Source organism: Camelus ferus, chromosome 18, assembly GCF_009834535.1.
Source record: "Camelus ferus isolate YT-003-E chromosome 18, BCGSAC_Cfer_1.0, whole genome shotgun sequence".
NCBI classification, from domain to species: Eukaryota; Metazoa; Chordata; class Mammalia; order Artiodactyla; family Camelidae; genus Camelus; species Camelus ferus.
Window position 1 is genome coordinate 6,738,471 of NC_045713.1, and position 23,415 is coordinate 6,761,885.

Consider the following 23,415-nt stretch of genomic DNA (forward strand, 5'->3'; position numbering starts at 1 on the left):
GGCTTTCAAACTCTTATGACCTCGACCAACAGTAAAATTTACGTCATAACGAGTATATATGTGTCTATATACATGTCTATATCTGAAATAGTGTCAACAAAATATTACCATTGAAGTTGCAGTTTTACTGTTTTACTTTTTTAAAAGGCTATGACCCAGTAAATTGACATATGGGTCATCGCACTTTGATAAACATTGCTTTAGATGACTCTAGTTGGTTAAATTTAAGAAGTCAGATCCTCCTACAAATATCCAAGCAAACAAACAAAAAAGCATTTATGATCTGTGTGCCCAGTAATTCAGAAGGAAGGCTTTCCTTTCACACTTAGAACAGCCCAGCCACAAGCTCTGGACCATAGCTATTTAGAACAATTTGGGCCCCACAGGACCAGGAGTCAAATGAAGCAATCAGTGTAGCAGTCACTACCACAGCCTGATACAAAGGAGGCCCCTGTCTTTGTTTGCTTCCTTCATCCTTAAACCTGCACCTTTCCTGTGCCTTCCAAGCATACAACTGCACACCAGCTGTGCGTCAGCAGACAAGAGTACACACCCTATCCACCCTGCCTTCCTTAAAGAGAATGAAGTATTTTAAAGCAAACATCAGGATTGTCAGGCTCCTGCATTGTACTAAAGTTTGTTTCATGTTGCAGTGTCCGTAGTACAAATTATGCTTTCTGTGAATGTGGAAAACATTTCCCGTTCCCCTCCTGTACCTAAATTCTTGTAAAGTTTCCTACTGTCCTTCCCGGGTACACAAAGAATTTGCACAGGGGAGAGGCAGTGCAGTGGCATGGTTGGGCACTTATACAACTTGACACTTTTTATTGTATAGGACAATGGTTACAGACCACAAAGATTCGGGAAGACCCACTGCTTGGGCCCAACAAAAGACAATATTCACCCTCTCAATTAGGAGTCCTCTGGGGTTGCAGGGGATAGGCTTTTTCCCACATGGCTTTGGTGGGAAGTCCACGACAGTACTCAGTACAAGAAGAGGCACATCTGAGCCTAGCTGTAGAGGGGTGAGTGGATAAGATGGGCCAGACTCGTTTCAATTACTTGGGTGTGACCCTGAAGACGCGGATGTGGATGGCCGAGTTGTTGCGGATGCGAGTCAGCGGCTCTCGCGTATCCGTCTCTGGTTCCAGCTCATCAACAAGCTCCACGGTAGAAGTATTGGCAGCCACCTGCAAGGACCCGAAGCTGCCAGCCTGCAGCTGGAGGGCAATGTTGATGGCGCGGTTGATGGCCAGGCCCAAGCCGTGAATGTAGATCTCAGTGCATGCGTTCTGACCCCGCGCCCCTCCGTCCAGCAGCTTCTGGCAGCGGACCAGCTGAGCCTTAAAGTCAGTCTTCATGTTGACATAAATGTCATTGGGCCTCCGGGGCAGACGGTGGGGAAGCCGCTTCCGCAGGGTGTACTCCACCGGGTCCAGCTCAGTCTCCACGGCCCCGCGGGGCTCTCGGTTTTCGGCCATGTTGTGTGCTCTGGCATGAGAAAGGGACTAGATCAACGAGAGGTGACCAGCGACTTCGCTTCCGTCCCTACCCTGATTCCTGCCCAAAGGGTGCAGCCGGGAAGAAGGCGCACTCGATGCTCCTCTTCCCATCCCGCCTCTCAGTCCCTCCCACTCACCTCAAGCTCCCGCATCTCCCCAACCCCAGTTCTTGTTCATTCATCACATCGCCCGCAACCTCAGGCCCCTCCACCGCCCCCTTTCCCCATCTCTTCCGTGCCTACTCTCTCCGGTCCACAATTTCCGCCACGCGAACGCGGCCCGCTCCCCCGCCAGGCCACTTAAGCGTAGCGCCGACCAGCCTGAATACAGGCTGCTGCCCGCGACTCCGAGGCCCCAAGAAGGGAAGAGAAGAAAAGGGGGGCGCCGCAGGAACGCCAGAACCCTGGAGCCCTAGCGGCACCTGGCTCCTGCAAGGGTTGCCGAGTGCGCGTGCGCGCCCGCCCCCCGCGGCCAAGCGTGCGCGATCCACGAATCACCTTCCCGGCCTCCGTTCTCCCCACCCTTTCCTGAGTGCTCGCAAAGCCGCGCGAGGTGTTAAGTAACGCGAGGTTTCCGGAGGCGATGGGATCACCACGTGTACGTCTTGGAGGCGGGGCGGGGAGGCAGGGGGCAGGTATCAAGTCGAAGCCGGGGAGGAGCTGGGAAAGGGGGAGTCAGCTTCCCTGGGCCAATCCAAGTCTCCGGTTCGCGGAGTCCTGAAAGGAGGAGAGGAGGCTATTCTAGGGGCCTGGAGGATTTAGGGGTAAGGGGCTTCCTTTAAAGACAGCAGGGAGAGGAGTGAGTTCTGGGAAACGTGATCTCGAAGGAGCCCGAAGTCAAGTCGGGACTCCCGCGTCCATCGCAGTTCATCCGGTCACAATTTGGCGTGGCATAGTTGGCAGGCCTGACCTCCCTCCCTAAGATCCTGTTGCCCAAAGGCGGGTTCCGAGACCCGGCCCTTGGCGGAGGACAGCGCCCTTGGACCCTTCTGCAGTTAACGGGGACCCGTCCTTCTACCCTGTCTCTTGCTGAGCTGAACCCCAGGCCAGCCTCTGGGGACCCAAGCAATGAGCCGTAGCCCCAGCCTTCAAGGCTTCCCTGGCCCACTCGGTCCCCTCAACCATTTCTCCGAGCTCTTCTGCCGCTGCCCGCCACCTGGGATCAGGGGCTTGCGCCCCCTGGCGGGAAGGGCGGGAGGCGTCTGGGTGTGGGTGGTTCCCCAAGGCCGGTGGGGAGGGGTTCTCTGGCCCAGACTGGTGTGGCTTCTGGAAAGCTCCACTCGGAAATGAGTTAGACCTGCATTGGGGACCTCGACTACTCTTCGCTTGGGTTTCCACATCACTCAAATGGGGATTATAATTCCTGTCTTGCCACTGAGTTGTGAAGCCCAATATAATACTGTAAACTGTAAGCCTACACGTGTGAGCTGGCATTTTTATGCCCCCAGACCTCTTTCTAGTTACCTGGGTGGAGTCTAACCCCATTTGACTGGAGGTTGGAAAGAGGTCAGGCTCCTGAGAACTTTTCTTCCAGCACTATTTAAATCCTGTAGTTCTCCTTTTAGCTTCAGATTCTTACAAGTTTGGGGGCTTATTCGGGGGTGAGGAGGAAAGGCTGGCTACAACCCTATTCTGCTTCCGAAGTGACAAGTGAGCTGAGTTTTGATGGATAAACAGGAGTTCTTCAGGGAACCAAGGAGTATTCTGGAAACATTGAACAGTATTTTTAAAAGAATGAAAGCATAATGTAAGCTCCTCGCTCAGGGAGCTAGAAAAAGAAGAACCAAATAAAGCAAAAAGGAGAAGATGGGAAGAAATAAAGATCAAAAAAAAAAAATCAATGAAACTGAACACAGAAAAATAATAAAGAAACTCAAACTAAAAGCTGGTTCTTTGAAAAGATCAATAAAATTGATTAGCCTCTAGCAAGACTGACAAGAGAATAAGAGAAAGAAGACTCAAATTATTATCAGAAGTGAAAGAGGGGATAGCACTAAAGATCCCTCATACGTTAAAAGATGCATAGAGTAACACAAACAACTCTGCATACATACATTCCACAACTTAGATGGACCAAGTCCTAGAAAATCACAACTACCAACCCTTCCAAAATGAAATATATCATCTGAATAGTCCCATAACTATTAAAATAATTCACAGTTTAAAAAAAACTTTTAAAAAATCTAGGCCCACATGGTTTTACTGGTGAATTCTACCAAAAAAAGGAAAGAAAGAAATAGCACGAATTCTACACATTCTCTTCCAGGAAACAAAAGAGGAAGGTACATTTCCCAACTAGTTTTATGAGGCCAAAACCAGACAAAGATTATACAAAAAAAGAAAACCACAGACTGGTATCTCTCATGAACAACACAAAAATCCTCAACAAAATGTTAGCAAATTAATCCAGCAGAATCTACCATGTTAGCAAGCTAAAGAAAAAACACAGACGATCATATCAATTGATGCAGAAAAACCATTTAGTACCCATTTATGATAAAAGTTCTTAGCCAAAAAATAGAAGGAACTTCCTCAACCTGGTGAAGAGCATCTACAAAAAACCTACAGCTATCATCATACTTAATGGTATAAGACTGGACACCTTTCTTTCAAAATCAGAAACAAGGCAAGGATATCTTTGCTTACTACTCTCGTTGGAAGTCCCAGCCAGTGCAGTAAGGCAAAGAAAAGATTGTAAGGGAAGAAATGAAACTGTCTCTATTTGCAGATTACATGATTGTATATACATAAAAAATCCCAAGAAATCTATTTTAAGAAAAAACCCATATAACTAATAAGTGAGTTTAGCAAGTTTGCAAGATACAAGATTAACATACAGAAATCAATTGTATTTCTATATACTGGCCAATAAACAACTGGAAACCAAAACTTAAAACCATTTACAATCACTCCAGAGAGAAAAGGAGAGGGGGAGGAGAAAGGGAAAGAGAGGGAAAAATATTCAGGTATAAGTCTAAAAAACATGTACAAAATTTGTATGCTAAAAACTACAAAATGCTGATTAAAAAAAATCAAAGAAGATCTAAATTAATGGAGAGATATACTGTGTCCATGTATTGGGAGATTCAACATAGTAAAGATAACAATTCTCTCCAAGTTTAGTGTAATTCCTATGAAAATCCTAGCAAAAATTTTTGAAGATATAGGTAAGTTTACAGTAAAATTTATACAGAAAGGGAAGTCAAACACTTTTGAAAAATAAGTTGGAATCACACTACCTGATTTTAAGACATACTATATAAACACAATATCAAGACAGTGTGGTATCTGCCAAGGGATAGACACAAACATCAACAAAATGGAATCAAGAACCCAGAAATAGATTCACACAAGTACAGCCAGCTGATTTTTGACATAGGTGCAAAAGTAGCTAAATGGGGAAAGGATGAGTTTTTTCAGCAAGTGATGCTGAAACAACTGAATAAATTGGCAAAGACTGGACCTCAGCCCCATGCAAAAAATTCACACACATAAAACGTAAAATTATAAAACTTTTGGAAGAAAATATAGGAAAAAGTCTTCATGACATAGGGTCAGGCAAAGACTTCTTAGCTACAACTCCAAAGGCACAATCCACTAAAGAAAGCCATTGATAAATTCTACTTCATCAAAATTAAAACCTTTTACTGTGTGAAAGACCACCTGGCCACAGACCGGGAGAAAAGATCTGCAAGTCACAGATCCGACAGAGGACTTGTATCCAGATATATAAAGAACTCTAACTCAAGCATCAGAAAATGACTCAATTAGAAAAACAGGCAAAAGTCTTGAACAGACACTTCAGCAAAGAGGGAATAAGGAAGACAATTAAGCACCTAAGATATTTGATATCATTCACCATGATGGAAATGCAATTTAAACCATGATGAGACACCACTACACACCTATTAGAGTGTCTAAAATAAAAGATTTGGATAATATTAAGTGTTTAGGGGAATGCAGAGAAACTGGATCTCTCATGCGCTGCCTGTGGAAGTGTTCAATGGTCCAGCCACTCTGGAAAACAGTCTGGCAGTTTCTTCTAAAACTAAACATACATTCATCATATGAATCAGCCAGCGCACTTATGGGCATTTATGCACTTGTATACACATGTCCAGAGTAGTTTTATTTGTAACAGCCCCAGACTGGAAACAATCCATGCATCTTTCAATGGGTGACTGGTTAAATAAAGTGTGGGCCATCTATCCCATGGAATACTACTCAGTAATGAAAGTTGGATCATGGAAACCTGTTAGGCTGTTGGAAGACTGGTTATATCATAGAACAGTACAGTGCTGAGCAGCTCATAGTTGACTGTGGAAGGCAAACAAGATGAACAAGACAGCGTGACCAGGGCTTAGCTGGGAGCGTGCGCAGTGTTCGGTAGACCCCCAATGTGACCTTGGGGGATCCAATGTTTTCCAAAGGAAGCTGAGGCAGGACTGTCCAGCAGTGGGGCTCATATCCTGTGCAGCCCCTCCTGTTACAGTGGAGAGGTCTGGAAGGTCTGAGCTCCAGGAGGTAGGGAAGGAAGAAGAAACCAGCAGAGGATTCAAAGGAGTGGTTGATGAGATAGGAGGAAAACCAAGGGAGTAGGGCCATCTGGAAGCCAGGTGAAGAAAGCATTTCTTGGAGGAAGGAGTGACCAGCTGCATCATATGCTGCTGACAGGCCACACAAGATAATGGCCCAGTGGATTTAGCAATGTAGAGGTCATTGGTGACTTGACAAGCAACTACCCTAGGCTGACCAAAGACCTTAGCTCATGGCAGAAAGGAATTCTGAATGCAATAAATAATTGTAAGGACGATTTTTATCTGCTAATTAACAATAAGCACAGTTTATGAACTATCAGTTCATTATTCAGGTTGTATGTCTTTCCATGGCATCTAAAATATGTTTTCCAGATTTTGACATACCGATAAATATAAAGGTTAGCAATTCGGGTGGGGGAAGCCAGGCCCCGTAATACACTGATTTGACACTAAGATGGCCCTTTTCGTTTTGCATTTCATTTAAGGCAAACACCACAGGGGAATTTGTCATTAGGAAAAAAGGCAGAGCATGGCAGTTTAGTCTTACTTGAGACCTCCCTTTTAACTCGATTAATCATCTAACCACATCTCTTTGTTTAGTTCAAAAGCTTCCAAATTGAAAATAACACAGACCAAGACATTTTCCAGCACAGTACCTAAAGAAACAAAAAACAGCTTAGGTTAGGTCCAAGTGATTGCTTCACAATTTTGTCTTTAATTTTGTATGGGAGATTCACAGTTCTGGTTTGTTTCCTTTCTCAAAGAGGGTGCTTAGACGATTCCATTTCCACCATGTCATCGGCAGCAGAAGCATTCCCACTTTACAGGTGGGGGAGTTACTTGGTCAGGGTCACAAGCTGGTATGCGGGGAACCTGGGTGATCCATGACTCTAGTCTTCTACCCCGCAGTCCAGTGTTCTCTCTTGGACACAGTGCATCTAGTGAGTGGGTACTACTCTCTTATCAGCAACATTTTATGATAGCATTCGAAGCCCTCACCTGAAGTTTCACTTCAGTTCTCATCCAACTAGCAATCCAGATCCTCATCTCCCATCAGCCTGGATTGTCAGACACTATTCTAAGGCTGATGGCCACTTTTCTTAAATCTACCCAAATCCTGCCCTTCCTTCCAGTTCAGCACAGGACCCCACTGTCCCTGACTGCTTCTCCCATTTCTCCACCATAATTTACTAATTGACATTTGCTAATTGACAATCAAAACATTCTAAGACCTTATTCAGAGGGTAGACTACTGGTAACTTTAATTGCCCAGGACACAATCTAGAAAAGTTAAAAAAACGAAAAGCTTTTGAGTAAGCAGAAACTGTCATCAACTTAAGAACTTTATTCTAGGAGAAGAATTCTGACCCAAGATTGGATTCAGTTGATACATTTTTATACAGGGTTAAATTAACAATCTGAGTATTGTGGACCCTACTAGCCAACACTTGTGGAGTGCTTGCTTGCTCTGTGCCACGCACTGTGTTAAGTGCTTTACCATACAATTCAGAGACCCAGAGATTAATAAAGTTGCCCAAGGTCACAGTCAGTAATGGATGGAACCAGCACACAAGCCTTTGCTTTAAACAATGCATTTTCCAGCCTGTGAGCAAGCAGCTCCACTGATGACACTGAGGCAGGAATCCTGAAGAAAGTCAAGGGAACTGAAAAAAATCAGACGCTAAAACTACAAGTGCATTGAAGCCTGGGATGTACTTGGTGCAAGAACAAAGGGCCTTCCTGGTAGCTCGGGAGGTCCACGTTCCCTTATGGCGTAACACAGGGGACTCAAGCTTCAAGTCTGAATTTACCTTTCCCTGTCCTGAGAAGAATTATATTGTTTGGCTGCTTTAGGAAGCAGAGAGATAGAATAACTTTCAAAGAAAATGGTGAAAACATATACAAAACTTTTTCATCCTAAAGAGTTCAAGGAATCGGAAAAACCATTCTTGAAAATCTCCTTTTTAAACAAAGGAGGTGTCAATCTACTTCTCATATTTGCATAGTAGTTTCTCTCTTTTCAGTCTTTCACACTCACCTATTTCAATTCTTTCAGCACTCTGGGATGGGAGTGGAATGGGGGCCCGGGATGGGGCGGAGGAAAGCATCAATGCCTTACTATGAAACAGAAACTGAGGCCAGAAAGGGTGAACTCTTTTGCCCATGAGGTCTAGAGGGCTAAGGGGCGGCGGAGCCATAAAGAAACTCCAGATCTCACCAGCCAGTGCCGCCTTGGACTGTTTCTAAATCATTAAGTCCTTCATTTATTTCATATATCCCATGATGTCGGATGAACACATGTCTGGATATATGTGGTCTCCTTCAACCCAGGCGGGCTTCCTGGATGAAGCCGACTGTCGGGGAGGCCGGCGGCTGTGCTAGCCTAGGCCTCCGTCGCGATGGTCGGGCGTCACGTGCCCGGGGGGCAGCGCGGGGGCACCCTGGGGACACGCCATCCCCCAGCCCACAGTAAGCCGTGTCACGTGAGGTACCGGGCTCACGGGTCACGTGCCGGGGGGGGTGTCGGGGGCGGCGGGCGTCCGGGCCGCGCCCTCGGGGCACGCGGGGAGCGGGCCAGGCCGTGAGGGTCGGAGCGGGCAGGAGCCGCGGAGGGGGGCGGCGGTGGCGGCGGCGGCGGCGGCGGGGGCGGAGGGGGCGGCCCCGCGGCCCCGCGTCCGCGTCACGTGGTGCGAGGCGGGCAGCCATCTTGCTACAAACACAAACAGAGAGGAGCGGCCGCCGCGGGAGCGCCAGCGCCCCCTCCCCCGCCGCCGCCTCCCCCCGGCCCGCCGCGCGTCGCCAACGCCCCGGGACCGGAGCCTCGCGCCGCCCGCCCGCCGCGGTAAGCGCCCGGCGGCCCCGCGGACCCCGGCCCGCGGCCGGGCCCAGGCCAGGCCCGCCCCCGACGCCGAGGCGGCCGCGCCGAGCCTGCGAGAGCCAGAGCGGGAGCGCGGGCCGCCGGCACGGACCCTCCCCCGTCTCCTCCCGAGGCCGCCGCCCCCGCCTCTCGGTGCGCCCGCCCTCCGGTCCTCCCCCCGCGCGGGCCGGGTCCCCGCGCCGCCCCGAGGGAGGCCGGCCCCTTCCAGGGGGCCGGCCGCCCGCGCCCCACGCCCCACGCACCTGGCGCCCCCTCCCTGAAGGGCACACTGTCCTCCCCGACCGGCCCGCCTCCTTCCTACTGCCTTGCTCCTAACGGTCGCCCTGCGGCCCCTCAGAAGCCCGGCCGGGGCTCCCCACCTCCCCGCTCCCGCGTCCTCCGCGCGGGGGCCCCCGACCCTAATGCCCGGCGCTCCCCGCAGATTTCCCTCAGCGTTCCTCCGGGTTCTCATCGGAATTAGCTGGGCCCTGCGGGTCTTAAAGTCCAAGCGTTCCGTGACTGGCTAACGTGGAAGCCTTTCCCCATAACCAAAGCAACTCGTCTGGGTCTTCGCCTCAGTTTCCTTTCAGCGAGCGACAGTAGTGCTTGGTCATTGGGGTCTCCTTCCTCCGGGTTCCTCGGCCGTATGAAACACCCTTCCCAGCCCATCTCCCCTGAGCAGCACCTCCCTGGCCACGGCCCCGCATTCTTTGCTTCCCCCCCCCCCGCCCCCCCCCCCCCCGTTAACTTTAAAGAGACCCTCACCTCGCACGTCTTCCTCAGTCATTCCAGAATTAAGCTTCCAGGTCTGGTTTGAAGATACGGCCCAGCCTTGGGAGATGCTCAACTAGCACTTGTTGGCGGGCCCTTTCCTCCACCACCCCAGTCTCACTCCCTCTTCTCATTGCTGCTTTTCCAAAGATCAGCCTCCACAACCTCTCCTCTTCCCCGAGAGCTGATGTGCGGTTGCAGTTTGGCCCCCACCCCTTGGCTTCGCACCTGAAACACCATGAGTACTAATAGGCTGGTCCCCTTTGCTGGTCACAGTGTGAGAGTTTGCTCTGTGGCTCCTTCATGTGTATTGTTTCCTGTGCAGTCCCAGGCCACCCACACTCATTCCAGCCTCAGTTTACCTCCTAGATGGTAGGTCTATCATGTCATTGGGCAGGGTTGAAGCAGATCTGGGCTTTGTGTTGCTGCCATAACCTGGGGACTAGGGGCCTCGAGGGTCCCATTTGGTGATTACAGTCAAGTGAGTTGTGTTCTTACACTCATGGCCTGGCTTTTTTGGCCAGTGGATGTGGCAGCATTGTGTGTAGTTTGATGGCTTAAAGGACCCCGGTTTGCCCTGGGTTTTACGTCTGTAGTTGGCAGCTTGGGATAGAAAAAAACAGCCCCACTTTAGAGCAGAAGAGGTGAGAAGAGGTGGCTCTGGGAAGGATTTTTTTAAAATTTCTAACAAAAAATTTGTAATGAGATGAAAAGTGGTTTAAAATTCACAAAGTGTGCTTGCGAGTTTGGGGTGGTTCCTGCTGCATGTGTGCCCTTTCTCCAGTCTGGGGTAGGGTCTCAGGGACGTCCGGGCTCCTATTAGGGTAGCTTCAGCCTCCCTTCCTTGTTTTCCTTGGCCAGAGCCCAAGCCTGGGCAAGTGGGCAGACGGGATCAAATGAGGTGAAGTGTGAAAGTGCTTTGAAAACGTTAACTACTAGACATGCCACAGGGCGTTGTCGTGATGGCTCAGAGCTGGGATGACTGACCAGCCAGGAAGAACATGGGCTTGTACCTCTTTTTAAGCCTCAGAGTTCTCATCAGACCACGCATGGAGTCTCTTTCCATCCTGAGAAAGGGCGGAGTCACCACCACCAGGCTTGGGGCTGGGCGGTTGCTCAAATGTTGGAGAATTTGGGACTCCACTTCTGTTAATAGTGGTGCCTTCTTGTGCCAAGGCACATTGCTCTGGATTAGGGCTAATTTTAGGGGTGATGGAATGAGGAAATAATGTTCTTAACTTAGTGTGTACTGGGACAGTCTAGTCTCTGGATCTTATTCTTCTCCTGTGAGTTCTGAACCCCAGAGAACACGCTCCCCTCCTGTTCCCTCAAGCTTCCCTCCCTGGGGTGTTGTGAGCACGCAGGACCAGTGTGTGTCCTCTCCCTTCGACTCCTGCAGGGGGCAGTCTTTTAATAGCAATAATTCAGAAGCCTGGGGACTGAGGGTATACTGTGGCTTGAGGAGGAGAAGGCCGGACGGGGCTGGGTAGAGAGGCAGACAGATGCTGAAGGGTGGGGGGGAGCTGGACACCCTGAGACCTGGTAGCCAGGAACAGATATTGTCCCCAGGAACAGATATTGCCTGCCACCTCCTGCTCTTTCCTTCACTGGAAAGGAATCCATTCGTTTGGCTTTGAGAGTTTGTGGTAGAGAAACTTAAGACAAGTTTTTTTAATCTATTCTTTTCTTGAGGATTTCCCTCTTGGCAGGAACTCAGGTTTCTCTCATGGGACAGTGTAATCAGAGGGTGCTTTCCTTGCTCTTCAGAGGGGAGAATGAGCTGGAGTAAATTTGGTTTCTCTTGTCTTCAGTTCTTCCCCATAAACAGACAATAGGTGTTACCTCTGCCCGAGGCTTGTGGGAGGGTTTCTCGGCTGCCACTGTTGATAACCTGAGGCCAGATCCTGTGCACTGTGGGATGTTTAACAGCATCCCTGGCCTCTGTACGCTGGATGCCAGTAGCACTTCTCCACCAAAAGTGCCTCCAGATGTTGCCACATAACCCCTGGGGAGCAGGATTGCCCCGGGTTGAGAACCTCCAGCTTTGAGGAGGCACATGGACAAGACGCAGACCTGTGTGGAGCTCTGGAACCGGGTGGTGTGCTGCTCGCAGTCTGAGGAGGGGCCAGGCACCCACCAGCTCCTGTGACCCCGTCCTCCTGGGGCTGGGCCCACCCAGGCACTTGACCTTTCTCACCAACTCCTCCTCTGCATCCTCTTGCCTGACTGCCTCTCTCTCACCTCTGCAGTTTCCCTGCTTCTCACACCGGGAGCCAGCCACTCTTCCTCAGTTTGCTGCTTAGGACGGAAAGGCGCCAGCTGGAAGTGGAAAGCACCCTTTTTGTGCCACTCCCTGGAAGGGTGGGAGGGTGAGTTGTCCCCTTCCTGTACCCTCGCCCCACAGCAGCCTTCCATGCCCACAGGACTCTTGGTCTTGTAGGTCCAGAAGATGAGGCTCTTCTGGGGTGAACTAGAGGAGGCTCAGAACAGCCTCTCCCGAGTTTGTCTGAAGGAACTGGGGTGTTTTTCTTGGAGTGGGGAAGACATAGGTATGCGATAGCTATCCCCACGTTTTTTTTTTCCCCTAAACCTTTTATTTAATGGTGGTAAGATAAGACATGCACCATCTTAACCATTTTTAAGGGCACAGTTCTGTGATGTCAGATATGTTCACTTTGTTGTGCAACCGTCCATCCCATCTCCAGAATGTATTCATCTGCCTCATTTAAGCTGAAACTCTATGCATATTAGATGACTCCCCACTCCCCTAGTCCCCCAGCCCTGACACACCGTTCTCTCTGTCTCTCCGAATTTGACTCCCTTGGGAATCTCACATACGAGGAATCATCCAGTATTTGTTCTTTTTGTGACTGGCGTGTTTTACTTAGCTAATGTTTTTGAGATTCATTCATTGGCCAGATTACGTCAGGGTTGTAGTGTAGAAAGAACTAAGTGTTGTCCTGGGAGGCCTACTTGAATTGAATGCAAAAAAAGAACTTTTCAACAGGCTTGTCTCTTCCGACGGCTGAGTGTGCCGTGGCGCACTCTGTCTACAGAAGTGTCCAGCTGGGGCTGCTGTAAAAGAGATGCCTGTGCCAGGGGAGGTCAGCCCTGCTCTAGGTGGTCTCAAAAGCTGCGTTTCACTAGGATGCTGGGATCCTGGGGGTGGGTCCTGTGTCTGTCATGGAGTTTGCTTTGTCTTCTGGTCTGTAGCTACAGGGTAAAGCCTCTTTCCTCTGGCTCTTGTGGTAGAAACCCTTCTTCCTCCTTCCTTCCCAGAGTTGTGGAGTCTCGGAGTTGATGGGAACTGTGGAGGAACCCCGGTCCAGCCACACCCCCAGCCACTGAGGGAAGCCCTCACTCGGCTCCCTGAGAACCTGCCCACCAGCCTCTGCTGGGAACCACCAGGGATGAGCCACCTCCTGAGAGCCTCCTCTGCTGTTCCTTAGCCGGATAGGTCACTGCCGCCGCGGCTGCTTCTGTCAGCCTCAGTAACTGACCTTGTTTCTACTTTATGGTGAGAGAGCCTGCTTCCTAGGCTGTATCGCAGTAACACTGCGCCCTTTTTGGCTCTTTGTACTTATAATCGAACTCTCCCTGATCCCAGGGAGAGGGCCTGGGTGTTGATTCCTGTTTGATAAATGGGCCCTGGGCACACTGGCTGGACTTGCCTGCCTGCAGCCTTCAGCGTGTGCCCCTTCTCTGGCCTTGGCATAGGCCCCTTGCTCCCTTTTACCGGGTTTCTTCCCAAACCGAGTCCCTGGGTTCTAGCCACCAAGCAGCCAAACCTGAGTTTTTTCAGGAGAGGTAATGTTGCTTCTAGATCAATTTCTAATCCACTTCATAACTAGCCTTTTCTTGCTCTGGAGTATTTGTGGCCCTAGTGGGTTTTTTGCTTGCTTGTTTGTGTGTGTTTTGTCTTTGTCCTAAATATCTACTGAATGCTGGGCCACTTGGTGAGGGTGCTGAGCTGTGGAGAGGTGCCTGGCGCTCTGCCACACCTCGAGCACCTCAGCCAGGCTTTGCTGAGTGGACTGACTGCTCATGAGGCCTGATGTGTGGAGGGCATAGGTGAGGAGGAGCAGGGCCCGTTGTCCCCTGTGCTATAACCAGCAGCCTCTAGGCAGCTGTGGGTCTTTCTGTTAGGCAGGGTAGAGGAGGGCTGGAGGCAGGGAGGTCTGTCTGACCATTAATTTAACCGCATTTTCTTCCCTTCATCTCTCGTTAAGGATCTTTCCCAGATGTGAAGGTCCCTCCCTGGGCACCACTCTAGACTAACGATCAGTTTTTTGGGGACCCTCGTTCACTCCAGCACAGGCCCTTGCCTGGAGAGAGCCCGGCCCTTGCCCTACCTGCTTCCCTGGGCAAGGCTGCCAGGTGAGTCTGGGCCGGAGGGAGGGCAGTCCCCTGCAGAAGCAGGAATGGGCTCTAACTGCCTGTTTCCTCCCCTCCCCAGGTCTTCCCACGTGACTCTGGTTAACTCATGGTGTGAGTGGCACGTGGCCGGCTTAGGGGAGTCCTCGTAGAGCCCATTACTGTGCCTGTGTAGGTGGGGACCTATTCCCCATCCTCTTGGCTTCTCCAGGTGTGCTGTCTCCAAGGCCCAGTGTCCCCCACGCCTCCACAGGTGTTTGGAGAGTGAACGCCAGGTACCCCTCCCCTGCACATCTCCTCTGACCTCTCAGACACGCCCAGTTCCACAATGGCAGCAGAGACCCTCAACTTTGGGCCCGAGTGGTGAGTCTGACATGCTTTGGGTGGTGTGGAGAAGCAGGGAAGAATAAGGCTGCTCAGGTTCCTGTCTTCTCGTTTCCTTCTTCCAGGCTGAGGGCCCTCTCTAGTGGTGGCAGTGTAGCCTCCCCACCCCCATCCCCCGCCATGCCCAAATACAAGCTGGCCGACTACCGCTACGGGCGAGAGGAGATGCTGGCTCTCTATGTCAAGGAGAGCAAGGTAGGGGGTGCAGTGTGGCCCGGTTGCCCGGTTGCCCACTTGGTCTCAGCCAGTGGAGAGGTCCCAGGAGCATGTGGTGCCTCCTGCCCGATTGACAGGTCCCCGATGAGCTGCAGGACAAGGAGTTCGCCGCGGTGCTACAGGAGGAGCCTCTGCAGCCCCTGGCACTGGAGCCACTGACGGAGGAGGAGCAGGTGGAGCCAGGCCCGGGCAGCTGCAGTGCTGGGCGCTGTCCTCACCTTGGAAGAGGGGCTGGAGTTGGGAGGGCAGGTGGTGGAGGTAGTGGTTCTGGATGGGGTGGTGGTGGCCGGGGCCGGGTGCCTGGGTCCTCACTCCCACCCCTGGCTCCCTCCTCAGAGAAACTTCTCCCTGTCAGTGAACAGTGTGGCTGTGCTGAGGCTGATGGGGAAGGGGGCCGGCCCCCCCCTTGGTGGCGCCTCCCGTGGCAGGGGCAGCACTCGAAGCCGAGGTAGAGGGGGGTGATGACATGTTCCAGGGCGGGCAGAGGTGGGGCCTGTGGTCTTGAGGATTTGGAGAGGTGATCCGGTTGGTTTCCTATGTGTACCTTGTTCCTTCTCCAGGCCGCGGTCGTGGTGACACTTGCTTTTACCAAAGAAGCATTGAAGAAAGCGACGGGACCTTTGGCCGAAACCCCCGGGAGATCCAGCGTAGCCAGAGTTGGGATGACAGGTGCAGGCTGGAAGGAGGTGGCACAGAGAGAGCTGAGAGAGGCCCCAGGGTCTGATGGAGGGAGGCTTGGGTTTTGTCATCAGAGGGCACCAGGAGACCTACCAAAAAAGCCCTGGTCAGAGAGCTCTCTCTCCAGCCCTCTGACCCCCTGTGGCCCTGCCCTTTTCCTTCCACTCTCTGTGAACCCCTTTCGGCTCCCTCCCAAGCCCAGTCCCCACCCCCAACCCAGGGCAAAATGGACAAGGTGAGCAGAGATCCCACAGGTGGGGAGGAAACTGTCCTCTGATCCACACTTTTCTGTCCTGCAGAGGCGAGAGGCGGTTTGAGAAGTCAGCCAGGAGGGATGGAGGTATGGAGAGTGGCAAGGGTGGTGGCCAGGCCCTGGAGGTCATTGAGAGGTGGGGGAGGACTGAAATGGGTGACCCCAGTTGGGGGATGTTTCCTGAGGGAGGTGGTGGGGCAGGAGGGCCCGGAGCTGGGCTTCTCTTTACCGACAAGGTGCGTATAGTAAGATTCTTGCAGGGACTGCGGCTGCCATCCGCTGACTGTGTCTTCCCTACCCCCAAGCACGATCCGGGTTTGAGGAGGGAGGGGCTGGCCCGAGGAAGGAGCATGCCCGCTCAGATAGCGAGAACTGGCGTTCTCTCCGAGAGGAGCAAGAGGAAGAGGAGGAGGGCAGCTGGAGACTTGGGGCAGGACCCCGACGAGATGGCGACCGCTGGCGCTCAGCCAGCCCTGGTGAGACTGGGGCCTGGACGGGCGTGGGGTGGTGGGCGGCGAGAACCTCCCATGAGGGTGGGTGCAGAGAGTTCCAGAGTGGGGCTGGTAGGAGAGCCATCCCGGAAATGCTGGTGGTTCTGGGCAGTGGAGGGGGCCTGGGGTGGGTCGCAGAAGAGCGGATCTGGCTTGACTAGGATACCGATTCTCCACCTTTTCCTGCCCAGATGGCGGCCCCCGCTCTGCTGGCTGGCGGGAACATGGGGACCGGCGTCGCAAGTTTGACTTTGATTTGCGAGGGGATCGAGGAGGGTGTGGTGAAGAGGAGGGGCGGGGTGGGGGAGGCAGCTCTCACCTCCGGAGGTGCCGAGGGGCTGACGGCTTTGATGACGACAAGGATGGGCTCCCAGAGTGGTGCCTGGACGATGAGGATGAAGAAATGGGCACCTTTGATGCCTCCGGGGCCTTCTTGCCTCTCAAGGTATTTGCTAGGAGGCGAGGGGGAGATTTTTCTTAGAGGTTGGTGGGAACCTGCCCTGAGGGGGTCCTCTCACTCCACCCATTTATCCTTGGCTCCTCATTTCCCAATCCTATCCCCTAACCCATGCAGAAGGGCCCCAAGGAGCCCATTCCCGAGGAGCAGGAGCTCGACTTCCAGGGTCTGGAGGAAGAGGAGGAAGAGCCTTCCGAAGGGCTGGACGAGGAAGGGCCCGAGGCAGGTGAGCCTGCGGCCTTGAGCTGGGTTCGAGGATGCTGCTTTCTGCCTGCCTTTGGGAGAAGGCTGCTTACACACAGGAGAAAAGCAGGTGCTGACACGGTGTGGGGAGGAACTAGGAAACAGCAGGGCTGTGTTTGAAAAGCTGAGTGTCAGATAAAAATCAAAGCAGGATCAAAATGACCTTTGAAAATCACTCAAGGAATCTGTACGACAAGGCGTTAAGTCAATGGCGTGGTGGGTACAGCTGTGGATGGTGATGTGGAGGCACGTCCATTACTGGCAGGGCAGAAGAGGAAGTGTGTGCGGTGGGGTGTGTGGTGTTAGTTCACCAGGCGTTAGTGGACTTGACCAAAGTTACGTGGGTGGGCTCAATACCTAGAGGCCCTTCTGGCCACAAATGGAGGGTTTGTGCTAAATCATTTTTAAGGCCTTCCAGCTCTTTGGTTTTGCATTCTAGTAATTATCCTTTCCTTTCAGGAGGGAAGGAACTGACCCCACTGCCTCCTCAAGAGGAGAAGTCCAGCTCCCCATCCCCACTGCCTACCTTGGGCCCACTCTGGGGAGCTCATGGGGAAGGCGATGACGCTGTGGAGAGAGACCTGCCGGCAGCTGAAGGTAGCCAGGGGGTGGGGCCGCCCTTTCCCAGGTGTCTGGGGTCGTGGGGGAAGTGCTCCCCTTCTCTGGGGAAAGGAAATGCACTGGAGGTCACAGGGAGGGCAGAGTTAGAGCCCACTTCCATGGTATGAGGGGCATAGGGGACTGTCTCCCCCTTCTCTGGACTCCCCCAATGTCACCGTCCTCTCTTCGCTCTGTTTAGGAGATGACATGAGGGGAATGCAGCTGAGTCCTGGGGTGGGCTCACCCCCTGGCCCACCAGGAGATCTGGAAGATGATGAAGGCTTGAAGCACCTGCAGCAGGTGGGGGGGCCTGAGACAGCTTTAGGGACCCTCCCGTATCTGGGAGACAGAGAGCCTTTGTTCCTTTTGTCCTTACCATGGTTCCCAGCTTTTCCCCATCTGTCCCGCTGTGTTCAGGACCTGACCTCTTGACCCCACCCAACCTTAGCCCCAGCCCCGTCCCAGTGTTGATGGGATTAGACAGTTGAGACTTCCCTCTCTCCCTGGGCTCCCAGGAGGCGGAGAAGCTCGTGGCCTCCCTGCAGGACAGCTCTCTGGAGGAGGAGCAGTTCACAGCTGCCATACAGGCCCAGGGCCTGCGCCACTCTGCAGCTGCCACTGCCCTCCCCCTCAGCCACGGCGCAGCCCGGAAGTGGTTCTACAAGGACCCGCAGGGGGAGATCCAAGGTGCCCAAGGGGAATGGGGGACACTGGGGGTGCTGCTGAGGCCAAGGGACAGCACCATTTCTATCGAGGGCTTCTCTGGTGCACCTTCCTGACCATGGTCCCCCTTCCCTTGGTCCAGGCCCCTTCACGACCCAAGAGATGGCAGAGTGGTTCCAGGCAGGCTACTTCTCCATGGCCCTGCTGGTGAAGCGGGGCTGTGATGAGGGCTTCCAGCCACTGGGTGAGGTGATCAAGATGTGGGGTCGTGTGCCCTTTGCCCCAGGGCCCTCACCACCCCCACTGCTGGTGAGCATTTGCCCCTTAGTGTGGAGCAGGGACGGGAGGCGCGAGCCTCATGGACGGCGGTGGGTGGTGCAGAGCAAGACAAGGTCAAAGCTGCGGGAATGCTCTCACTCACGCAGGGAAACATGGACCAGGAGCGGCTGAAGAAGCAGCAAGAGCTGGCAGCAGCCGCCTTGTACCAGCAGCTGCAGCACCAGCAGTTTCTTCAGCTGGTCAGCAGGTATGGGGGGCCTAGCGGGGCTTGTGAGTAGGGCCAGCGCTGGTCCTGTGGCCTGCCCCCTCACGCACGCCTGCATCTCAGCAGTCGCCAGCTCCCGCAGTGCGCACTCCGGGAAAAGGCAGCTCTGGGGGATGTGCCGCCGCCGCAGCAGCTCGCCGCGTTCCTGCAGCAGCTCCAAGCTCTCAAAGCCCCCAGGTCTGTGGGCTGCTCCGCCTCTCGCTTAGCAGTCTTTGCGTGGCTGCACGTGTGAGAGCCCACCGGCTGTGGGAAGGGGGAGGTGGGGAGACGGGCTTTAGGCTGAGCGGCAGTGCTCTGCTCTTCAGGGGTGGGGACCAGAATCTGCTCCCGACGATGAACCGGTCTTTGTCGGTGCCAGACTCGGGCCCTCTCTGGGACATACATACCTCAGCCTCATCACAGTCAGGTGTGTGTCCAGCCAGTTCCCCGCCCTGACCCGTTCTGAGTCCCAGTGTCCCTTCCCCGGGTCTTGAGCAGGTGGGGAGCTGGGGTCTGCGCCTCCCCTTGCGCCCTACAGCCGGGGGATCTGAGCTCTCTCCTGCAGCTGCCTTTACCCCCTGCAGGCGGTGAGGCCAGTCTTTGGGACATACCAATTAACTCTTCGACTCAGGGTCCAATTCTAGAACAACTCCAGCTGCAACATAAAGTGAGTGGGTGCCCTGGGCTGGAATGCTTGGGTGTCGGGGGGCTGGGCCCAGTCTGGGAAGGCATGACCCCTGATCACCATGGCTCCAGTTCCAGGAGCGCAGAGAAGTGGAGCTCAGGGCGAAGCGGGAGGAGGAGGAGCGAAAGCGCCGGGAGGAGAAGCGCCGCCAGCAGCAGCAGCAGGAGGAAGAGGAGTTGTTTCGGCGCAAGCAGGTCGGGGCCCAGCTGAACCCTTAGCCCGCCCAGGCGGGGCGAGGGGCCGGCCGCCGGCCTCACCGCGTCTCTGCTTCAGGTGCGGCAGCAGGAGCTGCTGCTGAAGCTGCTGCAGCAGCAGCAGGCGGTGGCCGCTGTCCCTGTGCCTCCTGCGCCCAGTTCCCCGCCCCCACTGTGGGCCGGCCTGGCCAAGCAGGGACTGTCCATGAAGACACTGCTGGAGCTGCAGCTGGAGGGCGAGCGGCAGATGCACAAGCAGCCCCCGCCTCGGGAGCCGTCTCGGGCCCAGGCCCCCAACCACCGTGTGGTGAGCAGGCCGGGCCCGGTCCCCACTGACCAGCACCCTGGGGCCCTGGGACACCCCTTCCAGTCCACTCCCAGGGTGACTCCAGGGTGGGCGCGCACTGGTCCAGGTGGGACTCTGGACCCTCTCTTCTGTGCAGCCCTCGCCCTGCCCCCCTTTGCCGCCTGAAGGAACGTTCCCACTCAGCATTCTTGAGTGTGTGTGTTCTTTTTTTGGGCCACCTTGACTTCTGCCATCTGTAGCAGCTCGGGGGCCTGGGTGCCGCCCCCCTGAACCAGTGGGTATCTGAGGCTGGGCCGCTGTGGGGCGGGCCCGACAAGAGTGGGGGCAGCAGCAGCCTGGGACTCTGGGAGGACACCCTCAAGAGCAGCGGGAGCCTGGCCCGCAGCCTGGGCCTGAAGAACAGCCGCAGCAGCCCCTCTCTCAGGTGGGTGCCAGGGCCTGCAGGGCCCAGGCCACGGCCCCGGGGGAAGGATACGGGACACCTGAGTTAATTTCTTGCCTCTCATTCACCCTCATCCCGCTCAGTGACTCGTACAGCCACCTGTCAGGTCGGCCTGTGCGCAAAAAGACAGAGGAGGAAGAGAAGCTGTTGAAGCTGCTGCAGGGCATCCCTCGGCCCCAGGATGGCTTCACCCAGTGGTGTGAGCAGATGCTGCACACGCTGAGTACCACAGGCAGCCTGGACGGTAAGGCAGTGCTCCCTGGGAAGCCGGGCCAGGGGTTCCAGACCTGCGTCTGGTGGGCCCTGACAGCTGCCTCCTGTCCCGCAGTTCCCATGGCTGTAGCGATCCTCAAGGAGGTGGAATCCCCCTACGATGTCCATGACTATATCCGTTCCTGCCTGGGGGACACGCTGGAAGCCAAAGAATTTGCCAAACAATTCCTGGAGCGGAGGGCCAAGCAGAAGGCCAGCCAGCAGCGGCAGCAGCAGCAGCAGGTGAGGTTTCAGAGCCCTGGCCAGAGGGGGTGAGGGCTCCCAGCGCCCTCCTGACTTGCCCTCTCTCTCTGCTGCCTTGCAGGAGGCTTGGCTGAGCAGCAGCTCCCTGCAGACGGCCTTTCAGACCAACCACAGCACCAAACTCGGCCCTGGGGAGGGCAGCAAGGCCAAGAGGCGGGCACTGATGCTGCACTCGGACCCCAGCATCTTGGGTGAGTTTGGGGGTGGAGCTGGGAGAATGGTCCTCCCTCAGTGCCGGACAGGAGCTGGGTGGGAGAGCTCAAACCCAGCTTCCCCTGGCTTCAGGGTACTCCCTGCATGGACCTTCTGGTGAGATCGAGAGCGTGGATGACTACTGACCAGCCCGTCCCACCAGCGCCCCGGGTTATAGGCCGAGGGCAGCGGCAGCAGCTTGGACCTCTGGGTCCCCAGCCTGCAGGCTCCCCACGAGGAGCATAGGAGGAAGCAGGGGCAGGGTCCCCAGCACTTGTTACAAACCACACGATGCACCTTAACTCACCCACCACGAGGCACTTTACAGATTGGGGGAAAGGGTTTTTTTTTTCTTTCTTTTTTAAAAATTTTAAACAACATTGAAGAAAACATAAGGAGATGAAAAAATTGTTTAAGAACTAGACTCTAAGCACCCCTTTCCCTTTTGGGGATAGAAGGAGTGCAGTGGATGATCCACAGAGGTTTTTTGGGGGTTTTTGTTGGATTTTTTTTTTTTTTGGATTTTTTTTTTTAAGAAAAAAAGAAAAACAATGAAAAAAATTGATTAGGAGACTGAAAGAAAAAACACACTGTTATTTTGGGGCAGTGGGGACATGGGCCCCACAGACCTGTCCTGCCTGGCCCCCGAGGCTGCACTTCCCCTCCCCACCCCACGAGGTGGGCCACTGGGGTAACTGGAAGCTGGGGTGCCAGCAGTTTGCACAGCGAGGCCCCCTCAGCCCCGCCGGCCGGACCCGCTGTGAACGGCTCCCTTGTTGCTGTGACTGTGGCAGAGGTGTCTGGGGTGGGGGCCAACGTCGCCCCTTGGCTTTGCTGCTTTGGGGAAAGTTGCACAAATGGGCTGGGCTGCCTCAGCGCCCCCGGCTGCCATCCTGCGCCGGCTGACAGGGTGGACGGAAGAGGGCCAGCGGTGCCAACCTCATCTGGCTGTCAGGCCGGCAGAACTTCCACTCTGGCCCTGGTGAGGGTCTTCCCCCACCGCTGCCATTCGGGGGACCGCCTGGGTGTGAAGCTGAAAGCCCCAGCTCCCTGCCTTGCCACATGAATGTATTCTCTGGGCCGTGAGCCCCTGCTGCGCCCCCTGCCTCAACATTGAGGAGGTGGGGGCGGAGCAGTTCCTCCAGGAGCTGGAGAGAGAGGCACCACTTAATGACTGTTGTTTTTCCTGTGAAGGGGGCAGAGGAGGGGCCCAGGAGGCCGCAGAAGTGGGCAGCTTGGGGCTTCAGGTTGCAGTACGGGCCTGCTGTTAGAAGGGAGCCCCTCACCTGCAGCTGGCTGTGTGGGATGTGGACTACCCAGCTCTGCCCCGCCCCTCCATTGACCAAATGGGAGAGGAGCAGTTGGCCTCTCCCCTCCCTGCTCCCCTGATGTTTTTAATGTTGGGTAAGGTGGGGGGTCAAGAATGGGAGTGTCTGTCTCTCCCGGGTCGGGTCGGGGGTGGGCTACCCTTTACCACCTTCTTATTCCCGATCACCTACCTGGGTTTGTCTCCATTCGTGGTTTTTTTGGTTTTTTTTTTCTTTTTTTAAATTTTGTTGTATCTTTTTGGTTTCTCATCTAACTTCTCCCATCAACCTCATTGCTCAGAGCGCGGTATTAGGGCAAGATTTCTGCCACTGCCTCCCTTCCATGAATGTATTTATCCTTCCTGCCGTGGGGAAATGGGGAGTGACCCCAGTTTTCTTTCCCCATCTAGCCCCAGAGAGATGATTTTTTTTTTGCACCAAAGTGGCAACTGGGTCAGTGTTGGGGGGTAAAGCTGGCCTCGGGGGTGGAGGGGCCCCCTCCACCTGCTTCTCCCTGGCTTCAACAGTGTTAGCGTCCGTGAAAAGACAATATTCTCTCTAAAGCAATAAGGGGGTGATGGGCCAGGGGGAAATGTCTTGCTGCTGCTGGCCCCCCAGCTCCCCCTTTCCTCAAGCCAGTATTTGGCGGCATTAGAGGTGGGGGGGTACTGTTGTGACTGAATGTAACTGCCCCCACCCCTGCCGCAGCCAATGCAGGGGAGGGGGGATGACACTTCCCTGTCTCTTCCTTCCCCTCCCCCCCAGCTAAAGAGACTTTGAACTTGGGGGCCCTTGAGCCTGGAGAGGCCTTAACCCTGTGAGGAAGTGTAGGGGGAGCCCTCTCCCACCCCCATCCCCTTCTGAGAGTGGTCAATGTTTACAAGTCCCTGAGCCCCCCAGCCCAGGGACTCAGCCCCCTTGCTGTCCTTCCCTAGCCCATCTTCCTGGGCCCCAGCAGCTCTCCTGCCCTTCCTGGGGTTAGGGTGGGTGCAGGGGTCATTCTGTATCCTGTTGTCTGCCTTGTACCCATAATCTCCCATACCCTGTGTGACTCTCCTCTCTTCTACCCGCCCCTGTAAATACTCCCCTTCCCCCAATAAAACTTGGTGTGTGTTCTCCTCTCTGTCTCTGAGTCTTTTCTTGGGGGAAGGGGAAGGTGGGGATGAGAGGCAAAGCTCAGAGCTGGGAACTGAGCCTTGGGCAGAGGTGGTTCTGGTCGGTCA

The 23,415-nt window shown here is 54.2% G+C and overlaps 2 protein-coding genes across 14 annotated transcripts; one reads left to right on the plus strand and one right to left on the minus strand.

Annotated features, from left to right (window-relative positions):
• Positions 1–784: 784 nt before the first annotated feature.
• POP7 (POP7 homolog, ribonuclease P/MRP subunit) lies at positions 785–2,021 on the minus strand. Of its 5 annotated transcripts, none has more exons than XM_032459683.1 (2): positions 2,000–2,021; positions 785–1,491 (listed from the first exon to the last, which is right to left on the minus strand). In XM_032459683.1, exon 2 carries the CDS (start codon positions 1,479–1,481, stop codon positions 1,059–1,061), a length of 423 nt encoding a protein of 140 aa, XP_032315574.1. In that variant the 5' UTR covers positions 1,482–1,491; positions 2,000–2,021; the 3' UTR covers positions 785–1,058. The 5 variants fall into 5 exon arrangements, with proteins under 5 accessions (XP_032315574.1, XP_014417486.1, XP_006192259.2 ...); XM_014562000.2 differs by having other exon boundaries at positions 1,924–2,009; XM_006192197.3 differs by lacking the exon at positions 2,000–2,021 and adding an exon at positions 1,640–1,961.
• Positions 2,022–8,610: 6,589 nt separating this feature from the next.
• Positions 8,611–23,312, plus strand: GIGYF1 (GRB10 interacting GYF protein 1). 9 transcript variants are annotated; one of them, XM_032459664.1, is made up of 29 exons: positions 8,621–8,881; positions 11,917–12,036; positions 12,947–13,184; positions 13,897–14,044; positions 14,124–14,155; positions 14,253–14,404; positions 14,491–14,620; positions 14,719–14,814; positions 14,978–15,089; positions 15,202–15,310; positions 15,619–15,659; positions 15,878–16,048; positions 16,255–16,508; positions 16,638–16,746; positions 17,223–17,360; positions 17,563–17,663; positions 17,879–18,050; positions 18,169–18,335; positions 18,452–18,552; positions 18,634–18,747; positions 18,876–18,976; positions 19,134–19,216; positions 19,306–19,428; positions 19,508–19,735; positions 19,975–20,159; positions 20,261–20,421; positions 20,506–20,672; positions 20,755–20,884; positions 20,979–23,312. In XM_032459664.1, exons 6-29 carry the CDS (start codon positions 14,370–14,372, stop codon positions 21,029–21,031), a joined length of 3,081 nt encoding a protein of 1,026 aa, XP_032315555.1. In that variant the 5' UTR covers positions 8,621–8,881; positions 11,917–12,036; positions 12,947–13,184; positions 13,897–14,044; positions 14,124–14,155; positions 14,253–14,369; the 3' UTR covers positions 21,032–23,312. The 9 variants fall into 9 exon arrangements, with proteins under 9 accessions (XP_032315562.1, XP_032315558.1, XP_032315557.1 ...); XM_032459667.1 differs by having other exon boundaries at positions 8,619–8,881; positions 14,124–14,404; positions 18,637–18,747; positions 19,978–20,159; XM_032459666.1 differs by having other exon boundaries at positions 8,620–8,881; positions 14,124–14,404; positions 19,978–20,159.
• Positions 23,313–23,415: the final 103 nt, after the last annotated feature.